This window comes from Stenella coeruleoalba, assembly GCF_951394435.1.
Source record: "Stenella coeruleoalba genome assembly, chromosome: 5".
Classification (NCBI taxonomy): Eukaryota; Metazoa; Chordata; class Mammalia; order Artiodactyla; family Delphinidae; genus Stenella; species Stenella coeruleoalba.
In genome coordinates this window covers 76,561,170-76,582,821 of record NC_137150.1, presented here as the reverse complement: position 1 = coordinate 76,582,821, position 21,652 = coordinate 76,561,170, and the positions used below count along the sequence as shown (strand labels likewise).

General features: G+C 49.3%; 1 protein-coding gene across 1 annotated transcript in view; it reads right to left on the bottom strand.

Annotated features, from left to right (window-relative positions):
- SEMA5B (semaphorin 5B) overlaps positions 1-21,652 on the bottom strand; it is a 117,671-nt gene that overhangs the window by 7,770 nt on the left and 88,249 nt on the right. Inside the window, exons 5-11 of the mRNA XM_079922312.1 lie at positions 10,997-11,059; positions 10,534-10,632; positions 9,854-10,067; positions 8,902-9,187; positions 6,236-6,371; positions 4,856-5,063; positions 4,534-4,741 (exon numbers count right to left, since the gene is read on the bottom strand). Of these exons, the coding sequence (XP_079778438.1) occupies positions 4,534-4,741; positions 4,856-5,063; positions 6,236-6,371; positions 8,902-9,187; positions 9,854-10,067; positions 10,534-10,632; positions 10,997-11,059 (1,214 nt within the window). The remainder of the gene's footprint in view (positions 1-4,533; positions 4,742-4,855; positions 5,064-6,235; positions 6,372-8,901; positions 9,188-9,853; positions 10,068-10,533; positions 10,633-10,996; positions 11,060-21,652) is intronic.

Here is a 21,652-nt window from a genome sequence, read left to right as displayed (position 1 = left end):
TAAGCCCGTGCGCTACAACTACTGAGCCTGCACTCTAGAGCCGGTGAGCCACAACTACTGAGCCCATGTGCCACGACTACTGAAGCCTGCATGCGTACAGCCCGTGCTCCGCAATAAGAGAAGCCACCGCGATGAGAAGCCTGCGCACCGCAGTGAAGAGTAGCCCCCGCTCATGACCTCCGATAAAGGAGGTGATGCGTGGGGTTTCAGTGAGTGACAGCCTCGCTGGACCCCAGTAAACATACCCTGGCCCACCTGGGAATCCAGAACACTCATCTGTTTCTCAAGACTATGTTTCCATTTTATTCTCTCAAGGACAATTTGTGTGAATTATACAACGTACGGGTGCTCGTATTTTCATTTGGGATCAATGGTTTGATTTAGCTGTGTTTCGCCAGCAAATACATCAAACTAGACATCATAGGACTGAATACAATACATGCGCAAAAGTAGTCTCAGCATCCTGTGGTTTTGAGGTTCTGCTTACTGGCTGACATTTGGGTCAAATTTGCTGCTAGCAGATTCAGCCAATCAGAACTCAGTAAAGCCCACTCCTGAGTGTATTTCCCTCAGTTCTCAGAAATGGGCATCAAACTCTAGAAGCATTGATACGGCACTTTATAAGCAACATAGATTAAATAGCTTAAAAAAAAACTAGCCATGATGAGTGATTAATAATAATAATAATATATACATATATATGATTCTATCCATCAAAAACAAATGTCTGCCAGTAGGGAGAATGGATGAGAGCAGATAATTTGAATTGATCTACACAAGATAAAAACAGAAGATTCTGGAGGAATGCAATTTGCCTCGTGCTACTTCTTTCATCTAGGGCCTAACCAGTTCTAGAACAGTTGTTCCCAGTCTTGACAACAAATTAGAATCTCCTGGGGATCTTTTAAAAGGCTTAAGCAAACGAAACAAAAATCCCTCCTATTTCCGGGCCTTCTGGACTGGAGTAAGCCCAGGTACCAGAGTCTTTGAAACACTCCTCAGGTGATTGCAATGAACAGCATTAGAACTGTTCCAGGGCCACTTTTGTCAGGGTTCTCAAGCCAAGAGATGAAGTGCCTTGTCTTTCCAATCCATGACAGGATAAGAAAAGAGTGAAGAAAAACACAGAGTAGATGCTGGCCCCAGCCCCTCACTCAGGATCCCTTGCCCTCAGCCTCTCCTGCTCACAATTCTCCCAGAGAAGAAAGAGGAGACCAGATTCTCCATGGACACGCCTGCCCTGCCCTGCCCCAGTCCTGGCCGCCTGAGGGGACCTGTGAGACCCCCCTGGCACCAGCGCCTGAGCTCTTTTCTTCTCCACATTTGCTGCTTTTGGCCAAAGGCCACTCCAGAGCTTCCAGAGCAGAGAATGTTCTTAAGAAAATTAAAGCTCCAAGCACAGGAGAGTGAAAGTGTCTCTGACTATAGGAGTGGGTGGCAGTTTAGAGTTCCTTTCATAAAAGCAGCCATCAGACCAATAATATATCATCATGTCTTTTTTACTGCAGTGTCTCAAGCAGCCATTACAAAAGGCAACAGGTTCATTTCATGGGCTCTAAAGCAGGACAGAGATGGATGGTGAAATGTGCAAGCAGGCGGATTCCAGCACTGCAGTAGCAAGGGTTTCACAATGGGAGCTGTCCAGGGTGGAGCTTGGGAGCAAGTGGCCATTACTCAAGATGGTAGTGGAACGGGGCCCAGACCCCCTGCCAGGGAGGGAGGTTGGGATAAGCTGGCAATAAGGGGCCCCTCCCTCCAGGGCAGCATGAAAGGCGTGCTGGAAGGAGGAAGGGGGCAGTTCTCCATGCATAAAACACCTGCTTTGTAGAGCCAGTCAGCCATTCACTCGCTCTGCTCGTCCTCCTGTGAGCACCAGTCTCTCTGGCCAGGCCAGGGTCCTGGTCATGCCCCATGGGGCTGAGGTTTGCCTGAGTGAAAGGAGGGTGCTGGAGACAAGCACCTGGATTCTGGACAGAGGAGGGGGCCTGAAGGGGCCTCTGCTTAACCACCCTCAGCTTCCTGCCAGCTTTGGAAGGAATGAGGATAGACGCAGGAAAGGTCTCTCATGGGACACAGTAAAACCCCGTGACAAACTGCCTCACAACAGCATACATTCTGATATAGTGTGATGGGCAGTTGGCTCCCAGACTCCCGGAGCGCACAGCTTGCTGGCAGCACGGGCTTACTCTGGTCATTTTAGAACTTTGCAGTAACGAGACCGCACATTTTAGATCCACCTATAGCTTTATGGCAGGGTTTCCACTGTACATATCAAGGCCTCTTATCCCAAACTCAGGAAACCAAAAGTATCAGATGCCGCGCTGACCTCTGTCTACCTTGCTGTTCCACCTGGCCACGTTTCGCGAACTCCCTGTCCCCTGTCTGCAGCACCACGTGAATGGGGAAACGTCCGGCATTGTCCCTCCTCTCGTTCCACTGCAGACCCCATCACGTCATATCTGGCCTAGAGCCACAGCAGCTCACGCTGGCCAACCATCTGCCCCAAGACAATGCTGCTCGCCACTGTCTGATTGATCTTTGTAAGACACCTATTCACACTGCCCATCACACCACTCCCCCGTTCAAAGACCACTTCAGTGCCTCCAGTCACAGGATTCAAGTCAAAATCCTCCCTTGGCATTCTCAGCTGGCCTCAATCCACTTTCCAGTCCCATTCCCCACTCCTCTCCTGCACCAGCCTGCTCTCAGGCCAAGCAATCAATCAACTGCAGGATCAGTCATGTGTAGCAGGCCACTTTGTGGCTGGGGCTGGGCATGGCCCCCTGGTGGAGCATAAAAAATACTGGGACATTGGACTTGCCTTCAAGGATTTACAACCTCTTAAAGAACACGGTACATGTGAAAAGTTTAATAATGACACAGCAGTTAAAGAAGCACATAAGAGAGAAATGCCATGCTTCATTGCCAAGCAGTGCTGTCTGTATTCAGCGTCACAAATCCCGAGACTCCAGAGAGCCCAGGAGACTGGAGGGCCCCTAAATGCATTTGCGGAGATAAAAAAGGAATAAGGACACTAGCTACCAATGATGACTCGCTGGACTAGGCACTTCGTGAGCATTATTCCCGATCCTTACAGCTCCTCTGCCAAAAGTAAATACCATCTGCTTCGTCACATTTCCCCCTATTTTCCCCAGGAGAAAGCCACAGCTCAAAAGGTTAAGTAAGTAACTTGCTCAATATCATACAGCTGGCAGATGACGAAGCTGAGATGGGGTCCCAGGTACATCCAATTCCACCACGCAAGTCCCTCCCATTATACCCCATTCTCTCCCCACATGTCAGATTCAGGCCAAGGTCTCTCTCCCCAGCCAGACATCTAGAGCCCTGAGGGAAGTGAGAGTGTTCCAGACCTATTTCATCTTGCCTCCCTCTTCTCACAGCGACAGCCCCGTGAAGTGCTCTGAGCGTGGGAGGGCTTCGCAAACATTCGGTGCTTTGCTGATGGAGCCCTGTGCTGGGGCTGAGGGAAGCTTGGGTATCTGCCCACTGTGCTCGCCTCCCCCCCACTCCCCGCTGTCACACCATGACCTTCTAGCCTCCTCCCTGGCCCTCCAGGCCTCTGATCAGATCCCAGCACACTCCGCCGGGGCTGGAAAACAACCCTTGGCAGCCTGGACGCCATTTGTCTCCCAAATCTTGAGGACAGATGGGCACAGCCAGGAGGTCCCTGTGTTGCAAAGGCCACAGAAGCCCACATGGCTGTGGCTATGCCAGCTAAAGGCCGTTTCTGAATTATCTCCAAAGTGAACGGGTGCAGCTCAGGGTAGCCTCACATGCTTAGGAGTCTGAGATGCATGTGCATTTGGCTTTGGAATAGGCTTTTGTTTCCCCCTTAAACGTCAATGTCATTATTGCCAAATTTGTGAACCCACCTGAAGCTAAGGTATGGAGAACTGATTGCAGAAGCTGTTGGGAAGACAACGTCCCATCTCCACGTGTTTCCTCACCTCCAACCCACCCATGCCAGGCCTTTCTGCCTCTTCTAAGTGGGGAAGTTACAGAAGCAAACTTGGGGCTGACTCAAAGTATCATCTCCTATCTGCCCTCACATCTGCATAGCAAGTGCTGTGATTTCAAAGATAAAGACCACTCTCTGAACTGAAGGGACTGAGAGTAAATCACGCGGTCTAGAGATGGCCACCAGGCCCTAACTGTGGGCTTGACAACAGGGATAACGACAGCCACCACCGTTTGCTCAACACATATATTCCCCAGGTGAGTGATAAGTGGTTTCGGCAGATTATCCCACTTATCCTTCACAAAAACCCTGCAGAGATTTTATGAGGAGGAAACCAAGGTTCAGAGAGGTTAAATGACTTGTCCAAAGGCACACAACTGGAGATTGCGCCAGGAACGCCATCCCAGGACGACCTGACTCCAAAGCTCCATCTCTTAAGCGCCAGCTCCCAGTGCGATCGGCAGGCATCTGCGTCTGGAGGCGCACCCGCCCGGCCGCCTTCCCGGCGGCGCCTTCCCGCGGCGCCCGCTCGCCTTCCCGCGGCGCCCGCTTACCCCTGGCTGCGGTAGGCGGCACACCTCTCCAGCGGCACCCGCAGCACGCCGTCACTCAAGCCCACGAAGAGTGCGCGGGCGCTGTGCAGGATGCGCAGGCTGCGCAGCGGCTCCCGGCGCCCGGGGGGCAGCACGTGCAGCTCCTCCAGGTAGCAGCCGCGGAGGCTGCGGCTCGTCGTGGACAGCGCCTTCAGGATGGTGCCGGACTCTGGAGGGGCCAGATCAGGGTGGCCTTAAAGGCCCCGGAACCTCGCGGCCCAGACCCTGCCGCTCAACCCCCTCCCACCCCGAGCGCCGGCGGGGCGGGGCGGGGCGGCCTCACCCGTGCCGATGTAGAGCACGTGGTAGAGCGTATCCTTGGCCTGCACAAGGTCCACCACGAGGTGTGAGAAGCGCACGCTGTCCTGGGTGACACAGGGCTCGGGTGTCACCGGCTGCACGGCCTCGCTCATCAGGAACAGGCGCTGTGCGTCCTGCAGGCTTCGCTCTGTCAGGTTCTCGTTGGGGCCCACCTCGGGCAGGGTGCCGCACTGCGGCAGGGAACCGGGTCACACGTGACCAGCCGCCGGGCTGCCGCGGTCCCGTATCCCTCCTTCCTCGCAACCCAGACTCTGATTCTCCAATCCCTTCTCCCTGCCCCACAAAATCCCCCGCTAAGTGCCCTGCACCCTCTTCCAGGAAGATGTCTCATCTTTGGGAACTAAGGGAAAATGAGGCTGGGAAGACAGGATGAGGGACCTACCAGGGATGGAGAAGAGGACAAGGAAGATGAAAGGGGGGCTGGATTATCTAGAAACGGATCATATGAGTGTGGATAACAAGTGTCCTGTTATTTCATGCTGTCGCTGTAGGTGCCCCTCCCCCATGTTGGGCCAAGCCCTGCCTTCCTTCTCCCATGTCCCTATCAGCTCAAGGTTCTTATGCCTTCTAAACCAAAGCTGGAAGGCAACTACCATTTATTGAGCACCTACTACATTCTACAGACCACCTCAGGTGCATATCAACCCTCCAACGTATCTATGAGGTCGATGGTATTATCCCCATGTGCCAGATAAGGGTAAAGAGGCTCAAGGAGGTTGAGTGACTTGCCCAAGGTGACACAGAGAGGGCTAGATCTGGGTCAGGATTGTACTACTGAAAAGCCTGAGGTCTTACCCTGCTCCATTCTGCCTCCTGGTCAGGAAGTTGGATGGATATGCAAATCAACCATCTGCAGTTTTCTCTGTCCCATGGCTACTTCCCCTTCTCCACACTGGGGATGCTCACACCACCCATGGCTGGGCTCTGACCACTCCTGGCACTCAGAGATCCTCCAGGCATTAGTACCCATACTGGGTAGACTGCAAGCAAACTCCAGCTAAAAATCCCTGAATTCTGGCCAGATAGCTTGTGATTGCTCTCCTGATTCCCTACACTGAGTAGAGCTGAGGTCCACCCTCCCTGCCTCTCTGGAGGCGAGGGGTCATATTTAGAGATGGCTCAGAGCAGGCTCCCTTGTTCTGCATCCCACCCACTCTCCCTTCCTTGCTCCACAGTCTTGAGGTTACCACCCTCTTAGGGAACCATCGCAGACCCCACAGATGGGCATAGATCAGCAGGGACACATTTGGTGGTTGCACTAAGTAGTTGGGAATCAGCTTGCGGTTGGTAGTCTGGGGGAGGGTGGTATGTGAGGAGAGGGAAAGGGGAGGAGAAGCTGTACCTGGAAATTGGGGATGGGGTTGGTGATGGGGAGCCAGGCAGCCCTGGGGTTCTCCTGGTAGCGAAACGGGCCATTGAAAGCCTGAGAGATGGCACTGAGGTTGAAGGCGCAGACAGCAGATGCGGCAATGCTGTTTCTGAAAGGCAAGAGATGGAGGCATGCTGCCTTCCCTGGAGGCCTTGGCACCTTCCCCTTAAATCCCATGGCCAGCTGTCAAATCACAGCATGGCACAGCTCCAAGGCTTACTAGGCACCTATGATGACTCTGGTTCCTTCCGCACCACAGGGGTATCACAGAAGGAGGAACATGGTTTTCACACCGTGGAAAGCCTCCGGTAAAGAAAGACCCACTGATGAGAAGCACTGGTAGATCCTTCTGTGCTACCTCCTCATCCCCTTCGTTTATTCAGTGGGAGGGTCAAATAAAGTCAATGGTTTTCAAACATTTTAGTCCCTGGCCCACTGTAAGAAATATATTTTATATTACAGCTCAGTAGGACACATACATACATATTTGCAATGAATTTTCATGAAGCAATATGTACCCTTACTAAATACATTATACTCTGATATTTTTATTCCGATCGATTCTGCTTTATTTATTTTATTTAAAAAAAAGAGGGCTTCCCTGGTGGCGCAGTGGTTGAGAGTCCGCCTGCCGATGCAGGGGACACGGGCTTGTGCCCTGGTCCGGGAGGATCCCACATGCCACGGAGTGGCTGGGCCCGTGAGCCATGGCCGCTGAGGCTGCGCATCCGGAGCCTGTGCTCCGCAACGGGAGGGGCCACAAGAGTGAGAGGCCCGCGTACCGCAAAAAAAAAAAAAAAAAAAAAAGAAAACCCAACAACAACTTCGTTGCCAAACCAGTAATCTATGCTGCAGCCCACCACCTGCAGCCAGATGACCTCTCAGATCCCTTTCAGTCATGGATTCAGATGTTTCTATGAGTCTGATGTGGGCAGTTCGGAGAGAGGATACCACTACACCAAGTGTTTCCAGGGCTGTTCTCTGCACTCAGTCCCTCTCCCAAATGTGTGCATTTCGCTCCCCTCTGCCTGGTCGCAGTCCCCACTGTCTCCTCCAGGATGCTGCACTGTCCCTGCAGCCCGTCCAGTCTCCTCCGATCCATTATCCACACAGCAGCTGGAGTGAGTGTTACAAAATGCACATCTGAGCTAGTCCCTGTCCTCCTTCAAACCCTCCAATAACATCTCCTTACTCTTAGGATAAAGATCAAAACCCTTAAAGCAGTCTACAAGGCCCTTCCAGGCATAATCCTCCCATGCCCACCCCTCGGCTGACTCTCCCGTCTTCACCTGCCAGGTTCCTGCCACACGGGTCTCCTCTCAGTTCCTCAAACATTTTTTTCCCACCCCAAGCTTTGCACATGTTGTTCCCTCGGGCTGCAACGCTCCTCTCCCCTAGCTACAGGATGATTCCCAGTCATCCTGTAGATGTCACTTTCTACAGGAAGCCTTCCCTGATCATCGACCCTCCACACTGATCACAGCTTCCCTGCACACTGCCCTTTCCCTCTGTAGGATTTATTACAGTTAAAACTGGCCCTTCTCGAGAATGTAAGGTCCTTATGGGCAGAGTCAGGGCTGCTCTTGCCCACTGGTGTGTCCCCCATCCCCCTGACCTCCACCATGACAAGAACCTGGGGCATGGTGAAGGTGCACAATATATAAACAATTTGCAGTCCACACTAATGCTATTTTCCCTTGATGCGTCTGCAGTGACTCCTGCCCTGTGCTCACGGCTGCCCACCTTCTGCTGCTGACAGCGGGCTGGTCACTAAGTCCCCGCTGTCAGCTCATGGCCTGTGTGGGCTGTGCTGCATGTCTGTCCCCTGGCTTGGATGGCTTCTCTGCTCCAGCTTCCCCGCTTTACTGTCCTCCCTGTCCACCCCCTTAGACTATCCTTCCTGTAGCTAACCTGGCCCTCATCCAGTGCCTGCTATCTGGGGCCCTAGGTAAGCAAACTCCACTCTATGCTTCATATGTTTCTGTCCTTACAAAGAACCCAGCACAGCGTCCTGTACAACAAATGTGCTTCTTGGTCTCTGCCGCCCATTCAGCATTCTCTATAAAAAAATCACCTGAATGCCCAGCCTTTACACAGAAGAGGCTGTGGAAGGAGGGTCTCATGATCTCCATGAGGGTTACCCTTCCTCACACTTAGGAAACAAAAGGGGTTCTAATTCCCAGCCTGGGTTTTCCAGGGCAGTCGGGATTGCCAGAAGACTCTGATCGATTTAGCAGGATCATGGAGTCCTGAGGTTGGAAGGGTGAAGAGTCCCCTCTGAGCCTCCCCGACGGGAAGCTGCTGGACCCTCCTGAGGCTGCCATCCCCTCACTGAAGGCAGCCTATTTCCCTTTCATCACCAGCAAGTTCTTCCTTCCCGGAGCCACAATCCAGCCCCTTTTACTGTCTTCATATCTGGCCTAGGCCTGCCCGTCACAGCAACCCAGAACAAGGGCTCACCTCTCAGGAGGCAGCGAGTCACAAAATCCTCAGAGGACCCCGTGCAGAAGGCACAGCAATCCCCATTTTACAGAAAGAGAAACAAGGGCTCAGAGAGGGACCTGCCCAAAGCCATCAGGCTTCGAAGCAGTTCAGAGCGCATTCCTGACATCCGGGGTGGGGGGAGGGCAGGGACTCACACATTAGTGGTGAAGACCCCGTAGATGAGGTCCTGCTCCGGCAGGTGGAAGGCACTCTGCAGCTCGTTGTAGTAGAAGGGGACCTCACCCGGGCGGGAGCAGTTGAGCCGGGCCTTCATGAACGTGGTCCAAGTGTCCTCCAGCAGGAACCGGCCCCCCATGTCATTCTTGCACACGCGGGCCACCCGAGAGTACACGGTGCGTCCACAGTCATGCTCCACCGCGTTCTCCCGCAGCAAGAAGTATGCGAACAGCCCGATATCATAGGCTGCTACAAAGTTTGGCTCTGGGGGCAGAAGAGGAACAAGGGGTGGGTCAGGCCAGGAGGGAGGAAGGGGCAGAGTTGGGAGTACTCGACTACTTCCATTTCCTCAGATGGGCATCCTGACAACCCCTCACCAGCTTGGTGACCTGGGGGCTCTAACCCTGTTCCCACCTCCAACGCAAAGTGCAGTTATAATAATAGTTAACTTGGATGACTGAGCACTCACTGTGTACCAGACACTGTTATAAGTACTTTATATGCATTAACCCGTTTGGTCCTCTTAACAAGCTATGAGGTATATACTATGATCGTCCCCATATTACAGATGAGACCATTGTGGCACAGAGAGGTCAAGTACTTGCTCAAGGCCACACAGCTCGTTAGTGGAGAAGCAGGGATTCAACTCCAAGGGGCAAGAAACTCAAATCACCCTCCTCCGATCTCTTCTTTCCCATAACCTTTCCTCCTCATCAATTCCTAACTCTTTCTCTCCCTTCGTAGCCTGCCCTCTGTCTGCTCTGGGTCCTCAGGACATCTGTGATTTCATCCACAGTCCCTCTCCAACATGCTGTGGTCCTTGGGCGACCATCTGCCCCACTCTGGTTGGGCAGGAAGGAAACTGATGGGGGTCAGGGTGGGCTGGCTGGCTTAGGACCAGGGGAGCCCCCCGGGGCTGGATCTCCTTACCATTGAGCCACTTGGAGTTATACTGGGCGGTACGAAGCGGTGGTCTGCTGCCCAGGCTGCGGTAGATGGCGGGGTCCCGACCTGAGAAGTCGATGACCGTGGCTGCGTAGAGCTCCCCCTGGGAGGAGATGACGGCTGTGGAGTTGTGGCGCGGGTCGTAGGGGCAGCGGGCCACACCATTGATCTTCTCCACTGTCCGGCTGAGGTTCCCCACCTGGGGATAATGGGGAGATGGGGCACTTTTCCCCGAGATCCTGGGGCTGCCTGTTCTTTCCCCCCCAGAGTTTTGTTTCCTCCTGGGTCCCTGGTCTCTCTAGGCCTCTGCTTCCCTCCCCCTCCTCCTCACTGCCCACCCCACAGTCCCTCTGAGGGAGCAGCCGTCATGGAGGGGAAGGTGTGCCAAGAGTCAGGGCAATTGCCATAACTGCCTCATCTCTAAGGTGAGGTTGAATTGTGATGAACGACGAATAATTTTTTAGTGTAAGGATGCCCCCAATCTTGCCTGGGACATACTGATACTAACATACTGTTTGTTTTTTACCTGAAATTCAAATCTAACTGGGCATCCTTTTCGTTTTGGTTTTTGTGTTGAACTGACAGCCCCATTCCCAGGCTGTGTGCCTGAGTGAGGGAACCTCTTGGTGTCCCCCTCTGTCTGCCGGACGCCGCACAGCCCTCACCTGTCTGCTGGAGCACACTGGCGAAAAGGCATTTGTCCCACACATGAACACTTTCCGGCCAGTGACAATCAGGACTCGCACGTAATTCTGACACTCCTCCTGAAGCAACAAAGGGGAAGTAATAGAGGGACGAGCTCTCCAGCTGCAGAGCTGGGTGTCTTTCCGGCACGCCACTGCACCGCAAATATTCGAAAGCACTCTGCTCCAGATCCACCGCACTCTGAAGCTGAGGTTGCATCTGTGGATGTCTCCCCTCCCCCCACCTCCCTCCCAGGCTGGCTCCCTGCCTCACCACCCACTCAGATGCTCAGGCTGCATCCTCGCCTGCACCAGGAGCCCCTGGCTCCTCCAGGCTGGGCCTCTCATGCAGGTGGCCTCGTGCCCACACGGTGCCCCTCCACCCCTAGAACCACAAGCCTCCCGCCGGCTCTAAGCCAGGCCCCTGGCTGCCAAGGCCACGTACCTCGGTCTTCCCTTTGCTTTGGCAGGAGCGGCGCGTGTCCTCGTTGGAGGCCCACTCTGTGGCCTGTGGGAGGAGCACACAGACATCACACGGCTGTGCCCCTCACAGCCAGAGCAGGCAGCAGCCGTGGCTAGAGAGGACAGAGAGCTGGGAAAGGGCCAGCCACGGCCTGCAGGGTAAGGTTCCTCTCACAACATCCACGTGGACCCGGCAGGGCTGCCACACTCCTTACCCCTAGACAACCCCTCAGCCCAAAACCCTCTACACCTGCTCGGGTCGGGGAAGCCTGGAGTAAAAACCGCCTTAGCCCACATCGTCCCCACGCGGCTCTGGCCTGGGACCTCCCCACCCCTTCCTTCCCCAGGTTAGCCAAGGAACTTTGAGTGGCCAAGGACCTTCATTCCCACCCCAGGCCCTGAGTGGGAGATCGGAATTGTGCCTCCAGTATGTGCCAGATGTCCCTCGAATGAATGGGAGGCAGGGAGGGAGGAAAGGCTAGATCGGCCAATCTTAGATACAGGAGATCGATTTCACCTGCCCACTACAACGCTGCAAAGTTCTGCATGACTTGCCGCTGGTATGTGGTAGAGCAGAGATTGGAACCCACATCCCTGGTTCAAAGGCTACGTGTTTTTTTCCTCTTCATCCCACTGTCTCAAGGACCTAGGACTTCCCCTTTCTTACTTGCTACCCTCGCCCCACCTCTGTACAGGCTGCTTCCTTGTTTCCCTGTAGTATCACTCATGCTCTATCGTGGGGTCATGTTTTGGGGACACAGCTTCCACTCAGGGACTCAAAGCACATTGCATGTTCTCCAGTGCCCAGGGCTTTAGGAGAGGGCTGTCCCCACCAGAAAACGCTGTTCCCCTTCATCTGTTCTGCCTGTACTCTCTGAGAGCCCTCCCAGTCACCGAAGAGCAGCTGGAGGGAGAAGTGCTACCCTTCATGTCCAGGCAGTGTCAGCCCTGGAGTGTGGCTCACTATATACTTCTGGGTCACATGTACAAACATGAACTGCCCACCTGTCCTGAGAGAGGGAGCCCTGAGCAAGCAGCTCCTCTATCCAAATGGGCAAACAAAAAAAAAAAAAAGAAAAAGAAAAAGAAAGAAAAACAACCCACCTGCTTTTAATTTCTAACAAAGCTCCTTCTAGGCATGCAGTCACTGCCTGCCGAGCTCCAGGACCCAGGATGTGGGAGGGGAAGAGGTGCTGGGAGCCGGAGCGGCTGGGCTGCTCTCTGCAGTCCAGGCTGCAGCTCACCCACAGCCCCAGGGCACCTGCTTGGTGGGGCAGTGGGAGGGCTGACTTCTGCAGACCCTGGATTTGGGAGCTGGGTGGTGAGTTTGGTCATGCCTCCATCAGATCGATGACCAGGCTGGGCTCTTCCTGCCATGCCAGGCCTGGAGCTCAGGTCTCTGCTCCCAGACCTTGGAGAAGGGCAAATGACCCCTGACATCTGGCCACAGAGCCATGGGCTTCTGGCCAGGAACAATGGAGCCATTGTCATACTCAACACCACATCAGCTCCAAGACTGAGCCTGATGTGAGAAGAAAGAGGGATATGAACAAGCAAACTCAGGGCCTCTGGGGGCAGAAAAGGGCAATGACCCACATATACTGCCGATGTCCAGGCCTAAAGCTCTGGACAGTGGGTGGCTGCAGGGGGACTGTGTGGACAAAGGGGCCTTGGGGTCCCTGAGCACTGGGGCACTTTAAAGGGGTCAGCCTTATTTCTAAGGGGGTGGGAAACCCATTGTGAGGGTTGGGGCTCATGGGGGACAGCTGTGTACAATCAAAAGGTGTAGACAAAGGCACATGGAGCTGAGCACCAGGACAGGCACTTGACACACCTCTCTCTTCATTTTACAGGTGAGGAAAATGAAGCTCAGAGAAGTTGAGCAAGTTTCCCAAGGTCACAAAGCGAGTAAGCAACAAACCCAAGATGCAAACGCAGACAGCTGACACTAGAGCTAAGCTCTCTCTGTTACATCCTGCAGCCTCTCACAGTGAGTAGATTTCTCAAACCAAAAGTTAGAACATATGGCCTGAAAAGAATATGTATATTTATAATGACAACAGCACAGAACAGGCTTGAGTCATTTTATTTATTTTTATTTAAAAAAATATTTTTATCAAAATAATGATGCGCAGAGTTGAAAAAGTTAAATAGTATGAAAAAGTAATTTAAGAAGCCCCCAGCAACCGACTCTTCCCACACCCCAGCCCCATTTCCCAAGGAAACTACTTGAGACTCCTTTAGCTATTTTTCTGTATGTGTTTTTTTAAAAATCCAATTTCTCAAAAATATGTGTCATGGGCTTCCCTGGTGGCGCAGTGGTTGAGAGTCCGCCTGCCGATGCAGGGGACATGGGTTTGTGCCCCAGTCTGGGAAGATCCCACATGCCGCGGAGCGGCTAGGCCATGGCCGTTGAGCCTGCACGTCCGGAGCCTGTGCTCTGCAACAGGAGAGGCCACAATAGTAAGAGGCCCGCGTACCGCAAAATAAAAATATATATATGTGTCAATCTCAGACTTCATCTTCTGACTTCCTGTTACGGAGGTGAAGATTTTTTTCCACTTACCCATCCCCATTTCTCCCCACCCCAAAGCACACATACATTTCCCCTCTCCCTGTCCTCCCATTATAATTATGTAATATTAATTATTTAATATTTTAATATAATTATTTAATACTTTAAAATCAACACCGGTATTTACTTTATTGTGAATGTGTGAAAATTGTTCACTGCTACCAACTAGAACCCCAGAGTTCACTGAATGTAAGACACCATCTATCGTAATAGGAACCATGAAGAAAGAAAACATACTGCCAAACTCCTTTATTACTTATATTTTTAAAGTAAGTTTATTGGAAGTGCTCTTATTTAGATATATATTTAATCAGATATTAATCTTGTGCACACAAGAAAGAAAAATGTAAGCAAAATTAATTAAATATTCTTAAACCTTCTCTGAATTCAGAGTTCATCTCTTCTGAATCACTTTTCTATTGTCATCAGTGCTCATTTTCTGTTGTTTTGTTTGTTTGCTTGTTTTAGACTATCGTTTTTTGAACCACCCAGGAAGCCAGTGATGCAGCAATTCTTCAAGAGTATTCCTCTCTGGTTTCCAGAATTTTCTTCCAAGTCATGGCCCCCATTCTGCAGGTTGGATGCTGGCACCTTCTTGATCTTACCAGCAGGTGTCCACAGAAGGTTTTCTGACCAACCAGGACTCCTAGTTCCTCCTCATATGATTCTAAAATGGTTTGTGGGCTGAGATATCAATGGGTAGCTGTTGCTGGGTGAGAACACCAGGAATAATGACCAAGTTCACACCTTCACAGGTAGAGACAACTCCATCAGGACTGTGGTCTGGCCAATGGTGACTATAAGATGCCTTTGACAGAAAGACATGGCCTGACTTCAGACTCAGTAAAATGTGAAAACATATGCCTCTGAGAATCAATGAAATATACCTATTCTGATGAGGTATCCTTTCTTGACCAACTTTTTGTTTTTCCTGGACTGAATAATTGTCTTGATTTTCTTCATTGGCTTGTTTTACAACGTACCTATCACTGATTTTTCCCTAATGCCCAACAGTCCCTCTCAATATCATCTGCTAACTGTACACGCAAATGGTTCAGATAACCTATTAATTCCCATTCTCTTCCTCCTGCCAGCCTCCAGCCTCCTGCCCCAGTGTGACCTGGTTGCTCTTGAGGTCTCCTGTTTGGCTGTTAACCTGGGACTTACCTCCACTCCTCTCCTGTTTGCTGAATCCTGTGTTTCCCCTTTCTTGAATTACTTGCTTATTTTGGTAGAACACATCTCCAGTATCTTCCTATGAAAAGGAACATGGTAGATCAATTTTTTAAAATTCTTGCATGTCTGATTCATTCTATCTTCATACTTGATTGATCATTTTGGTATAGAATTCTAAGCTGAAAATAATTTTCACTCAGAATTGTAAAGGCATTTATTCCTCCATTGTCTTCTAGATTCCAGTGTTGCTACTGAGAAGTCTGGTGTAATTCTTATTCCCAATCTTTTGTAGTGATTGTTTTCTTTTCCTTTTTCTCTTTAGAAAAAAAAGCTAAAAGCTTTTAGAATCACCTTTGATAACAGTATCCTGAAATTCACAGTGATGTGCCTTAGTGCAGGGTCTCTTTTGGGAACTCAGTCAGCCCTTTCAATGTGAAGACTCATCCTCTATTTTGGCAAATTTTCTTATGTTATTTCATCCATAATTTCTTCCTCATTTTTTTCTCTGTTCTCTTTTTTGTAACTCTTATTAATCCAATCCACTGTTGGCCCTTGTGCATTGATCCTCTAGTTTTCTGTTATTTCTCATTTTTTCTCTGTTTTTCATTTCTTTTTTTTGTCGTTCTAATTTCTGAGAGATATTTCTTCAACTTTATCTTCTAATCCTTCCATTCAATTTTTATTTCCCCAATCACTTTTTAAATTTTCATTTTTAATTTAATGTTTTATAAACAAAATATATTCTTATATCTCAGAAGATTCTAATTAGTTTTTAAAATTAATTTACAAAGTGTTTTCTTGTATGTCTTGCATTGTCCCTGTTTCTTACAGCTTCCTTCATTCTATTTGCTTGTTTGTTTTGATCTTTCCCTTTCACTGTAGAGGCTTTCCTCAAATGTCTGGTGATTTTTGGCTATTGATATTTTAAAATAAATCGTTAACCATTTCCCACTGAAAGGAGCCAAGGTTTCTTGGAGTAACGACTAATTCTAGGTCTGGGGCAGGAAATGCACAAGGTGAGCCTAGATATCTCCTCACACCAAATAGTAAGGAAGCAAAGACCACTAGGGTTATAGTGTCACAGGGCCAGGAGCCAATTTGAAGAGGCCCCCTACTGGCGAAAGATGGGATAGTCGTGAGAGATAAATGTAATAGGTTGCAACACCCACAATGTTTAAAGCCATGAGTCTGTAATAATAATAAAATTAAATTAACTGATCATCATTGACAGGTACTTCCAAGCCAGTTCATTATTTGAAAACTGGTGAATAAAGATAGAGTATCAAATATTTATCCTGCCTTTTCTATATGACTGTATCATTGGGTAATCAAATAGGAGATGAGGAGAAGTTTCTCCTTGTAGAAGTAGTCCGGCTAATATACTGTAATACCTAAAGAATTAATGGATCTGGGAAACAATCATCAATGGCTGCTAACATTAAAAAAAAAAAACAGAGAAAATCAGATACTATGTACCACCTAAAAAAGTACACAATAACACCTCTGAAGTAATCTTGCCAGAATCTAAACTAAATAAAGTCTTTAAATCTAACAATCAATTCACAGATGATACAGGGAACAGAGGAATACATTAAATTGTACCATTTGGATTACAATCAGCAAAGTCAGGATTGTGGGAAACACTATAGGACAAATGACCAGTTTTCTTCAATAAATAAATTGCACAAAGAGAGAAAAAGAAATATTGTTCTAGCCCCGTACCCCATCAGTGCGATTTCACCTTTCCTGGAATCTCCAAATTTGGAGGCTCACCAGTTGGGTCTTTAAAGAAAGGGTCTTAAAGCAGGAGGCATAACCCTCCCAGACTTCAGACAATACTACAAAGCTACAGTAATCAAAACAACGTGGCATTGGCACAAAAACAGACAGATGGATAAGTGGAACAGAATAGAGAGCCCAGAAAAAACCCCACACCATAGGGTCAATTAATCTTTGACAAAGGAGGCAAGAATATAAAATGGGAAAAAAGTCTCTTCAGCAAGTCGTGCTGGGGAAGTTGGACAGCTGCATGCAAATCAATGAAGTTAGAAGACACCCTTACACCATGCACAAAAATAAACTCAAAACAGCTTAAAGACTTAAACATAAGATATGACACCATAAAACTCCTAGAAGAGAACATAGGCAAAACATTCTCTGACATAAACTGTACCAATGTTTTCTTAGGTCAGTCTCCAAAGTCAATAGAAGTAAAAACAAAAATAAACAAATGGGACCTACTCAAACTTACAAGTTTTTGCACAGCAAAGGAAACCACAAACAAAATGAAGAGACAACCTACGGACTGGGAGAAAATATTTGCAAATGATGCGACCAACGAGGGCTTAATTTCCAAAATATACAAACAGCTCATGCAACTCAACAACAAAAAAACCCAAACAACCCAATCGAAAAATGGGCAGAAGACCTAAATAGACATTTCTCCAAAGAAGACATACAGATGGCCAATAGGCACATCAAAAGATGCTCAGTATTGCTAATTATTAGAGAAATGCAAATCAAAACTACAACAAGGTACCAGCTCACACCTGTCAGAATGTCCATCATTAAAAAGTTTATAAATAACAAATGCTGGAGAGGGTGTGGAGAACAGGGAACACTCTTACACTGTTGGTGGGAATGTAAACTGGTGCAGCAGCTATGGAAAAAGTATGGAGGTTCCTCAAAAAAACTAAAACTAGAGTTGCCACATGATCCAGCAATTCCACTCCTGGGTGTATACCCAGACAAAAGTATAATTCAAGAAGATACATGCACCCCTATGTTCACAGCAGCACTATTTACAATAGCCAAGACATGGAAACAACCTAAATGTCCATCAACAGATGAATGAATAAAGAAGATGTGGCATATATAGACAATGGAACGTTACTCAGCCATCAAAAAGAATGAAATAATGCCATTTGCAGCAACATGGATGAACCTAGAGATTAGCATAATGAACAAAGTAAGTCAGAAAGAGAAAGACAAATACCGTATGATATCACTTATATGTGGAATCTAAAATACGGCACAAATGAACATATCTACAATACAGAACGACTCACAGACATAGAGAATAGAGTTGTGGTTGCCAAGGCGGGGGAGGGGAGGGAAGGAATGGGAGTTTGGGATTAGCAGAGGCAAATTATTATATACAGGATGGATAAACAACAAGGTCCTACTGTGTAGCACAGGGGACTATATTCAATATCCTGTGACAAAACAAAATGGAAAGGACTATGAAAAAGTATATATATATATATATATATATATATATATATGTATAACTGAGTCACTTTGCTGCACAGAAGAAATTAGCACAACTTTGCAAATCAACTACACTTCAATAAAATTTTTTTTTAATGAAAAAAAGGGTCTTAATCTCCCTTTATTGGAGGAGGGGGAAATGGAGGAAGGGATTACTGTGTGGGATGGGACAGGAGATTTGGGTTCTGACCTCTCAATTTAGATAATTTCAACCATTTCCCCCTTTTAGCCTTGTACCTCATCCTCACATTCCACAATATCCAACACCCCAATTTCTGAGGCCTTCTGGGGAGTCATCATGCTTCTCTGGCATATCTCCCTCTGTAAACTGTTCTGCTCTACTAAATTGGTTATGATTTGCTCCATCCATTTTCCACCTTCCCAGAATACATTTAATCTCTTCTCTACTGACATCTCTTTTGTTCTCTCTGTCATTGCAGATCTGTACCTTTTAAAATTTCTCACTGTCCTTTTAGTGAATTTTGTGAAGGAGTGGAGATAAGATGTGTATGATCAATCGGCCATGCAGAACGCCTTAATCTAGGACTGTCCCAGAAATTCCAGGACGGCAAAATCTCTAGCAAAGAGAAACTGCATGGTTTTCTGGTATGGGGAGAGCAGTTGAGACAGCCAGGAATTGGATAATCTCCTTACAGACTCAGCAGCACCCCTGGACACCAGAGACGATGGCTGAACATTAAAACAGCTGAGCATTAAGTCCACCACTCATCAGAGTTTAGATTTCAAAAAACTATGGAGCTGCCAGCTTAGTTTGGACAATGTGGAGACAACTAGAAAAGAGCTCAGGATCAGCCTGACCATCTGCCCAGGCGCAAACAAAGCCCCATGTGCATCCTGATGTGTATGTGCAGAACAGTCTCTATGTCTGCACATGCAGGACATGTGGCAGCCCAAGATCATACATCCATTGCAATTAGGCCTCCAGCCATGTCATCCTCTGGAACTGCTGTGGCACAGGTGGCTCATGAGCTCCTGATTGACCAATCCAAGTAAGCTTATCATTCAGCATCCCCCTGACACTGTCGACCATTCGCCACCTTTTCTTTCCCACACCAGTTTAGTAAGTTACAGTGATAAATGACAATCACTGGTGAGCTGATTTGGTTTCCCCTCCCCTTCTGCAAGCACAGGCGTGCGCGCGCGCGCGCACACACACACACACACACACACACACACACACACACACGCACGCGCGCGCGCTCGCGCGCAGGCACGCAGGCACCCTGCCCCCTCTGCCGCTACCTGCATCTCTCCTCCCTTGTTGCTTAGAGACTTGGAAGGAAGCTGGTTTTTCTATTTTCCTTAAGGCAGAGTAGTTTACACAAATTATTTAACAGGGGTTAGGTACTTAGAAGTCCTTTTAATGGACACTGGTTTGCATAAACTGTTTGCATTTAGATTTTTCTTTAAGGGATGTTAATTACTTAAACTATCAATAAAGCACTGAGGTTTAAGTTTGGTTAAATCATACCCTGGGGCCACGTGGGAGGATCAGTTGTCTGTAATGGAGATTTATAACTGCGTGTGTGCACCAGGCAGGACGGAGAGTAAAGGAAGCTGGGCTGGGGAGCAGGGAGGCCTTGACCCTGTCTCCTCTTTTCAGCAAAGGGGTGCAGCTCATTTTTAGCACTTAGTTGCTGTGAGCCAATTGTGATAGCAGATGCTGTGGACTGAAAGCTTATAAACAGGAACCCAAAGCCCCAGACAGGGCAATGGAGGAGCGCTCAATGAAGTCCAGCTTTCATGGTCAAAAGGCAGGGCTTTCTCATCAGAGTACAAACCAGGAGACCAGAGGCTGAGGTCGGCCTCCTGCCTGGTCGAGGGGATGCTGGACAGCCCGCTCTAACTTCTCTCTCGTTCCCTCCTCTTTGTGGCTAGGTGGTTCCCCCTATGGTGGGGAGGTGGGGATGTGAACATGAATTATATTTATTTATCTCCTTAGCTCTGTTACAAAGAATCCAATCTGAACTCCTGGAGTCAGGCCCTAAGAGACACCCTGGGAAGGTGGTAAAACCAATTCCTGGTGCAGCTGTGGCTGGTCTGCAGAAAAGCCTTCAGAAAAGCCCCAGAGGCCCAGCTCCTGCCTCAATCATGAGTGATAGGGCTGGCAGAAGGTACCTTCCCATGGCTGAGACCAGATCCACACGGAGCAGAATGAACCAAACGACAGGCCTCAGCTTCAAGCCGGAGGAGGGTCCTAACATCTGTTAAAGGACGGGACCCAGGACCTGCAGGTCAACTGTCAAGGACACCTGGGGAAGCCTAACCAGTTGGGCAGCATCTACAAAAAAGGCCTTAACATCCTAGAGCAGTGGTTCCTATATCTGGCTGCACAAAGGAATCACCTGGGAGCCTTTAAAAATCCCAGTGCCCGGCTGTACCCTAGAACAGAACCTCTTGGGCATCAGTGCTTTGTAAAGCTCCTCTGGTGATTCTAGCGGGCAACCGAGGGAGAACCAGTGTCTAGAGTCAGGCTAGGTCCAGTCCCATCCTGATTTATGCTACCCAGCTCTGCAAGCCAGAAACCTAGATGGTACCACTGTAGTCCAAGCCTTCGCTAAGCCCTCCAGGGCTGCCAGCTTCCCAACTCTAGGGGTCACCTTCATGCAGAAGACAATGTGCCTGGTGCTCTGTGGAGCCGCGTGATGCTATGATTCTGCCACCTGGAGATCATTTCCTTTCTTCTCTCCACCCCCACTCTGCTGCCTTAATTCAATTGTCCCCATCAATCACCGGGATTGTTGCCGTTTCTCCTAACGAGCTCCTCTGCTAATGCATTCTCTGCATTGGGCTGGGTGATCTGAACACCAAATCTGTTCATGCCACTTCTCGGCTTATACCTCTTTGCCTCCAAAATAAAATATGGACCCCTCTGCTCAGCCATGAAGACCCTCTGTGATGTAGCCTCTCTCTCTTCCTGGGCCTCATCTCCTACCTTTATCCCACTCCCACCCCATGATCCTGCCACACTGGCCCCCTCAGTGCTCCGTGCTATTTCACACCTTGTCTCCTCCTTAGCTGCCTGGCCAACCCCCATCCTTCAAACTGCTGCCCAAGGGCAGCTCTCTGGGAAGACTTTTCAGACCCTGCGGAGCCTGGGGGTTCCTCATGCCTCTGGGCACCTGGCATGCACCCCTTCTTACATGCTTCCCACAGCACTGCCGTTATTTCTGTGCATCTGTCTCTCTTTCCCCACTTTGGCCACTTTACTGTTCCAGAAGACTTTCATTTGCTGACCATGGGAACTTAATAAAAAGCCAACTTTCTCCTGAGCATAAGGCAGGACCCTTGGATCCACTTCCTCCCACCCACTTTGGACCATCTGTGCACTGGCTGCCCCCAGGCCCTGACCTGCAGGGTTTGGCACCTTGGCTTCATTTCCCATGGAAGTCACTTGGAAACTAGGCTCTGGCTGGGCTGCTTGTGACCAACCAAGCTGGCAGGACATGGGATGCTGCCTCTGGGAATTTACTCCACCTTGCTCCAGCCCAGGCCCCAGGAACATGTCCCATCCAGGAAAGGGAATCATTTATGAACTCTTATGTGCTTGCTCCTTCAGGCAAGACACAGAGCCTGATTCACCTTGGGATCTCAAAT